At 47.1% G+C, this 7,834-nt stretch overlaps 1 protein-coding gene across 2 annotated transcripts in view; it reads right to left on the reverse strand.

Moving 5' to 3' along the window:
* Nucleotides 1-7,122: 7,122 nt before the first annotated feature.
* Nucleotides 7,123-7,834, reverse strand: part of SYT17 (synaptotagmin 17) — a 97,260-nt gene continuing 96,548 nt past the window's right edge. Inside the window, exon 8 of one of the 2 annotated variants that reach the window (XM_004373295.2) lies at nucleotides 7,123-7,362. In XM_004373295.2, the coding sequence (XP_004373352.1) occupies nucleotides 7,166-7,362 (197 nt within the window). In that variant the 3' untranslated portion in view covers nucleotides 7,123-7,165. The remainder of the gene's footprint in view (nucleotides 7,363-7,834) is intronic. The other variant, XM_004373296.1, reaches the window with a different exon arrangement.

Consider the following 7,834-nt stretch of genomic DNA (forward strand, 5'->3'; position numbering starts at 1 on the left):
ACAAAAAAAAACAAAACAAAACAACCCATTGCCAATGAGTCGATTCCAACTCATAGCGCTACCCAAGGTAAAAATATAAGTAAGGGTTGGTGTGGGGGTCATAAACCAGTGGCTTCCTGGGCCAAAGCCAACTCACTCATGAAGATGATTTTTTTGGTCCATGCAGTGTTTAAAATTTCTTAAAAATCTGTTGTCAGGGTATAAGATCAGGAGATTTTAGGTATAAATCCAGATCTCCCCCCTACGACTGACAAGACTGAAGATCTGACAAGACTTAGCCCTCATTTCCACATGGCAACAATCACAGGGAGCTGAGAAAGGGCACCCCCTTCAGGCAGGGACTGTGTGCTTTGCTTTGCCACAGTGCCTACCTCACCTCCTGGCCATGAAGGCGCTGGAGACCCCCCTGTTGAAGGAAGCACAGACCCAGGCCCCCTGAGGAAGGCTTGTGGGCCTGTCCCCTCCCCTTTCCCTTCACCGCCCAGGGTCCCCTGTAGGGTCAGGGGTGGTGGAAGGTTCTTGACGCAGCATCAGTGCTCAACAGAGCAGCAAACGTTATTATGGGTGCATAGCTCTATTGTGTGGTTCACTCAGACTTAAATCTTTAAAGATCCACTGGTGTTTTCAAGGGGATCTCGTCACATTTGTGGAGAACTAATGTCTCTGAAATTCAGAATCTTTCTCCTCCCTAGTTTGTGTCTCCTCAGGCAAGTCACTTTGCCTCTTCAAGCCTCAGTTTTCTCCTCTGTAAAATGGGGGTATTAACAATACCTGGAGTCTCTGGGTGGTGCATATGATTAACGTGCTCGACTGCTAACTGAAAGGATGGAGGTTCGAGTCCACCCAGATGCACCTCGAAAGAAAGTCCTGGTGATCTACTTTTGAAAAATCAGCCATTGAAAACCGTGTGGAGCACAGTCCTACTCTGACACACATGGGGTCGCCAGGAGTCAGAGTTGACCGGATGGCAACTAGTAAAATAATAGTGCCTATCTCACAAAGATTAAATGAAAATAATTTGTGTGTAATACTGCGCATAGATGCTGGCACATAGTAGGTGTTCAATAAATGATTGCGAGTTTTGCTATTATTAATATTATTATTATTACTTTTCCAGCGTAAGCCTTTCCCTGGCAGGACCTCCTCCTCCCCACCCCCCTCTTCCTCTCCACAAACACTCAGCTAGCTCCCCTGGTCCCTGTGTGGCCGGCACTCACGGGGAGGGCTTGAACGCGTGCACTGGGCTCCCAAGTCACTCGTTTCCTGTGCACCACGTGCTGCCATGCCTGCGCGGAGTAACTCGTGCCCACGCGGCATGCTCTGCACGGCTGGCACCGGGGCTGAAAGCCTGCCAACCCGAGTCAGAACTGGAGCACAGTGCAGGCCCATCCAGCGTGCCTTGCGCATGCCAGCCATCTCCAAACGTCTGTGCTTGTGCACACCTGTCTGTAAGAACCTTCCGCGAACGAGCATGTACTTGCAAATGATGTGCATGGACTATTTGCGGTGTGCATGGACTATCTGCGGTACTAACAGATTACAGTATGTCTGTTATAAAACACACACGCCCAAACTGACCTTTTAAAAAGGCTGATATGAAATATCAATATAGAAGGGCGGTGGGATATTTTCTCCCTCTCCCCATCATCTATGCACTGCACTGTGAGGCCCCTGCTGCCATGTTCCTGGGAGCAGCCAGCAAATCAAACACAGCCCTCTTGGGAACATACCAAGTGGGCAGAAGGAAGGTAATCCAAAACTGGCCACTGAAAATCCTTTCTAGAGGCGGAGAATCCTTTGCTTTAGCAAATAAACCTCCTAAATTATATAGTTTGATGTCTGAATGTTTTTTGTAAATCAGGTCATGTCCCTCTCTGGATGGACACACAGAAAGTATCTTCTGTAGGATCAGTCCCCAGTGTGGTATCATCTGGGAGCTCATTAAAAATGCAGAATCTCAGGCCCTGCTGAATCAGAATCTGCATTTTAACAAGATCCTCAGGTGAGTCATGTATACACTCAAAAGTAAGACACATTGCTCTAGACCAGGGGTAAACTCTTTCTGTGAAGGACAAGACAGTAAATATTTGAGGCTTTGCAGACCATATAGCCTCTGTCATAACTACTGAACTCTACCACTGTAGCAAGAAAACAGCCAGGACAACATGTAAACGAATGGGCATGGCTGTGTTCCAATAAAACTTTATTTTCAAAAACAGGTAGTGGGCTGGATTTGGCCCGTGGGTCATAGTTTGTCAACCCCTTCTCTAGACCTCAAGTTTACTGGTTAGGAAGTAGACAATTTCTTCATTTAACAAACACCATCTTTGCTGTCATTTGGGAAGTTGTGGCAATCTCTTTCCGGATTCTTAAAGTTATATTTATTTCATGATGGTGTAACCTCACACACATACCCACACACTCACACACACTGTGCTCAGGGCAGCCTGAGAGCTCAGTGAAGACTGACTGATCAATTGATTGATCCATCCATCCATCCATCCTTCCTCTATCTCCTTCAACTTCTTAGATTTTTAAAAAAACATTGTTAATTTACCAATAAAACAAAGTCCCTTGCCTCCTCACCACTATTATAAAAGAGGCAGTAGAAGCTAGTTCATTTTGTAGCTTTTCATTCAGACACATTTGTGTTCAAATTCCAGACCTGCTGCTGCGTGTCCAGGCGCTGACTATTTAATGCCTTTAAGCCTCAGTTCCCTCATCTGCAAAATGGGGACAAATCATTTGTACTTTGCTCAAACAAGTGTCAATCATTAGTACTTCCCTCACGCAGATCAGTGGTTAAGTGTTTGACTGCTAACCGAAAGGTCAGCAGTTCGAACCCGCAAGCCACTCCATGGGAGAAAGATGTGGCAGTCTGCTTTTGTAAAGATTTACAGCCTTAGAAATCCTATGGGGCAGTTCTGCTCCATCCTATAGGGTCGCTAATAGTTGGAATCGACTCGACATCAATAAGTTTGGTTTTTTGGAAATTTTGGCTTTCATAGAAGTGCTTCAAACAATGCCTGACACATCATAAGTGCCCAATATATGTTAGTCATCATTAGATCACAGTGGAACTTTCAAAAATACTATATAGGAAAGCATAAAGTTGTGAAATACAACAATCACCCAAAGGATGACCCTTGCCAAGCTTTAGGGCATTGCTTTCCAGTCTTTTTTCTAGGTGTAAGTTTTTACATAGCTGTGATCATTCCAGAGTTGTTTTAAATGGTACTTTTTACTATAAAGAAGGGCAGGTGTCCCACTGGCAGTGGAAGACAGGCCACCCAGAAAGGATAGCAATGCTTCTTCCCCTGCAGTGATTCCTGAGCTTCCAGGAGTAAAACAGTGCCCCAAATCGCTGCTCCCAGCGTCCTGGGACCCATCACATCTGAGGAGGGCTGGGCAGGGGTCAGTAGTTTCTGTCATGTCCCAGGGGGTGGACCAGAATTCTGGGGGCTTCTGGGGTCCAGCCTGACCTCAGAGTTGTTGCCAGGAGGAAAAGGACAATGGCTTTGACCCAAGAGATAGAGGACTTTGGACTGGCCCTGGGAAAATAGAAGTGGCTTTGAAACTTCACACCACTTCTCCCAATCCACCTTTCTCTGACCTCGGGAATCCACCCCCAAGGACAGTGTTTAGGCAGCCCATGTATCACCTTTCCTATCTTCTAGCTCAGGAGGAGGAGGATGCTAATTAAAAAGAGTGGGTAGCCCATGACAGGGCAACTTGGACCCACGTTTCTATAGAAACCAAGTCATTCCATCACCTTCCAACACATCTCTCTCCTCTCCTGACAAACTTTATCTCTGGAGACGTGGATGTTTCCAGCATCTGTCCTGCCACTGCTCCCTCTCGTCAACCAACGGACACTGCCTGATAATAGCCACCAAGTATTGAGTCAAGTGCCATGTTAAGACTTCGTGAGTATCATCCCAGCGAATCTTCACATTGACCCTATGGGATAAGAATTTCTACCCTGTTTTCAGAGAAGACAGCCTAGCAGCCCAGTTAGCCACATGGCTCCAGAGTCAGACAGACCTGGGCTGGCGTTCCAGTTCCACGCTACGATGTGCGTCATCCGGCACAACTCTAAACGTCTTCTATGGTACCAACTGCAAACGCAGCACTTCTTCCTTTGACTCTAACCACCCAGAGCTACGTCAGAGCTCACAAGTTAAAGGGCACAGTCCTCCAGACTGTCAAGTGTGCCCAAGACCTCAGATACCACCTGCAAGTTTGGTGGGTCTTTCTGGCATGGCTGGTCCCTACCCAACATGAGTCACTTTATTAGCATAATCTGTCAGGTGTGGTCCGAAGCTCTCCGTGAATAACAAAGAGGGCTGCACTCATCTGTATCACCCATCCCACCAAAGACCACAGCCTTCAGTATGGCTTACACCTCAACATAAAGAAAACAAAATTCTCACAACTGGACCAATAAGCAACATCGTGATGAACAGAGAAAAGATGGAAGTTGTCAAGGATTTCATTTTACTTGGATCCATAATCAACGCCCGTGGAATCAGAAGTCAAGAAATCAAACGACATATTGCATTGGGCAAATCTGCTGCAAAAGACCTCTTTAAAGTGTTCAAAAGTAAAGACGCCACTTTGAGGACTCAGGTGCACCTGACCCAAGCCGTGGTGTTTTCAATCGCCTCATTTGCATGTGAAACCTGGACAATGAAGAAGGAAGACTGAAGAATCGATGCCTTTGAATTATGGTATTGATGAAGAATATTGAATATACCATGAACTGCCACAATAATGAAAAAAATCTGTCTTGGAAGAAGTATAGCCAGAATGCTCCTTGGAAGTGAGGGTGGCAGGACTTTATCTCACATTATTTTGGACGTGTTATCAGGAGAGACCAGTCCCTGGAGAAGGACATCATGCTTGGTAAAGTAGAGGGTCAGCAAAAAAGAGGAAGACCCCCAATGAGGTGGATTGACACACTGGCTTCAACAAAGGTCTCAAACACAGCAACGATTGTGAGGACGGTGCAAGACCGGGCAGTGTTTTGTTCTGTTGTACACAGGGTTGCTGTGAATCGGAACTGACTTGATGGCACCTAACAACAACCTGCTCTTCTTACAATATGACTAGCACTCCTCCCCTTCTAGCCCGTGTGTTCCCTCCCCTCAATCTAGGCAGAGGCTTGTGACTGCCCTAAGAGAGTATGGTGGAAGTGATACTATGTGACTTGTTGTTAGGTGTTGTGGAGTTGATTCCAACTCATTGTGACCACGTGTCAGAGTAGAACTGCCCCCATAGGGTTTCCAAGGCTGTAATCTTTACAGAAGAAGATCACCAAGTCTTTTTCCTGCAAAGCTGCTGGGTGAGTTTGAACGGCCAACCTTTTCGTTAGCAGCCAAGTGCTTAACAATTACACAAGGGCTCCTTCTGAGGCTAGGTCATAAAAGGGTTACAGCTTCCCCCCAGCTGTCTCTTGCTTACCCTGGGACCGTGCCACTATACTATGAGGAAGCCAAAACTAGTCCACATGGAGAGACCACGTGAAGAGGTGCATATGGAGAGAGATGGAGCCCCCAGGTGTTAGCCAGCATCAACGGCTACACGTGATTGAACAAACCTCTGGATGATCCCATCCCCCAGCTCTTGAATCTTCCAGCTGAGCGTCTACCATATTTTTACACACGTAACACACCTGTTATACCTTTTCTTGCTAACCGCACAACCCCCCTCATGTTATTTTCCTAAGTACACCATGGGCGTTATATGTGTGGGCGTATTATTTGTGGAAAAATATGGTATCATGGAGCAGATAAGCCATTCCTGCTGTGCCTGGTCTGAATTCTTGACCCACAAAATCTATGAGCACAAGTATCATTGCTCTGAGTCACTGGGATGGTCTGTTACAGCAGTAGTAACTGCAACACCCACCCATCCTCTGTACTCTTATTTCACAAAGAAAAAGATAACTCGGAATGTGTGGCACAAATAAACAATCTTTAATTTCAATAAATAGCTCCCCATCATACCAGACAATATGCTGTGGAAAAAGATACAGAAGCATCCAACAGAAAGGGGTCTATCCTAATTATACTAATTCCTTAGCACAAGAGAAACAACTTTGGCTCACATACAAACACAGAGAGATCCCCACAGCATGAGAGAAGGAAAGAGATCCTTTTGGATGGGGGTGGCATGGCCATTTTAATCCACGGCATCAGTCCTCCGCAGGTCTTGCGGTGGGTCACAATCACCATGATTTGGTCAAAAAATGTTACTGTTGCTCTATCGTATTTTATTTACTTGACATACACACACGCTACTGTTAGCAAGGGTGGGGTCTTTGACAGACACGAGGACGCTGGATAAAATTTCACTGGATGGGAGAGGCAGAGGGAAGAGAGTGCGGTGTTGGGGTCCCAGCCCACCGCCTTGCTCACTGAGAGGACACACAGGCACACACGTGTTCACCTGTGAGGGTACACGCATGAGAACATACACATACATACCCACAGGGAGTCCCCAGGAATAAGCTAACACAAGGACAAATTCAGTTAAGCCCGGAGAGTTTTCTTACCGTGGGGTATTTTTTGTTGTCATTTGATTTCTTCAAATAGTCTCATCTATTTATCATGTTCACTACAGAGAAGACAAAGATATTTACACCTTCGGGGAAAAGTGTCAGATTCGAAGAACCCCAGGGAACAGCAGCCGGTTCAGAAGTCACCCAGTGGGTGTGCATTTTGGGAGTGGGGGTCAGGCCTCCCACGCACTGGCCAAACTCTTGGTAAATTAGTCTTGATGGATGTTGGCGCCCTTTGGGAGGCGCTTTCCCTGGCCTAAGGGTTGAAAGTGCATTTTTGGGCAGATGTTAAATGGTGTCAACAAGAGCAGGCACTACCGGTAAGTCCCACAGCAGAACCCACTCAGGTCGTGACATACAGATGGGGTTTCCAGAAAGTTCTCAGGCCTCGCTCACTGAGGGTGGCCATATTGTGATCAACAGTCAGCTTCCTCTCAGTTCTGAGAGGATCTGGGCGTGTATGTACTTCTGTGTGTGTGTCTGTTGTGAGTATGTATGCAGGTGTCGATGTGATAGGTATGTGACACATTTTGTCTGTCTTAAATTTTCTTCCCTTATTATTTTTTTTTTTTAAACAAATGAAAGCTGCCTTCCTTGCGGCCCTCAGGTCACCTCCAGTGAGGCGGGAGACACGCGGTCACACTCTGCCCGGGACCTCAGGCTGTGCCACTGCTCCACGGCTGTGCGGTGAGTGTTGAGCATCCGCCGCCAGTGGTTGGATTCCGAGGGACCGGAAGAGTACTGGCCGATGACAATCCTTCCAATGAAGTCGTTGCTGCTCTTCATGTTGTGGCCGAACACTGGGGAGCCAGAGGGGCAAGGGCAGGTGGGGAAGAGACAAGAGGAAGGCAGGGAACAGAACAGGGGCGCAGGGGCAAGACAGAGGCCATTAGTCCATACGTTCCTCAACTTCACACTCGAGGTCATGGCGTTGAGGGCATTTTGTCTAAGTCTTAACGGTGAGAATTCCTGGTCTCCTCCTCTCCTCTCTCTTTCCCTGTCAGTCTCTCCATTCCTCACACACAGGGCATATTCCCACCTCACAGCCTTTGCACTGGCTGTTCCTTCTGCAGATATCTGTACCACCTGCAACACACAACTTTAAACTTGTGTCTCATTGCCTTACCACAGTGCCTACGTTGCTGTTATCCGCTGTTAAGTCGGCCCCCGACTCATGGCGACCCCATGCACCAAGGAACAAAATGCTGCCCAGTCCTGAGCCATCCCCATGGCTGGTTGCGGATCGAACTGTTGTGATCCAGAGGGTTTTCA

Source organism: Trichechus manatus, unplaced genomic scaffold (assembly GCF_000243295.1).
Source record: "Trichechus manatus latirostris isolate Lorelei unplaced genomic scaffold, TriManLat1.0 scaffold00024, whole genome shotgun sequence".
In the NCBI taxonomy this organism is placed as follows: domain Eukaryota; kingdom Metazoa; phylum Chordata; class Mammalia; order Sirenia; family Trichechidae; genus Trichechus; species Trichechus manatus.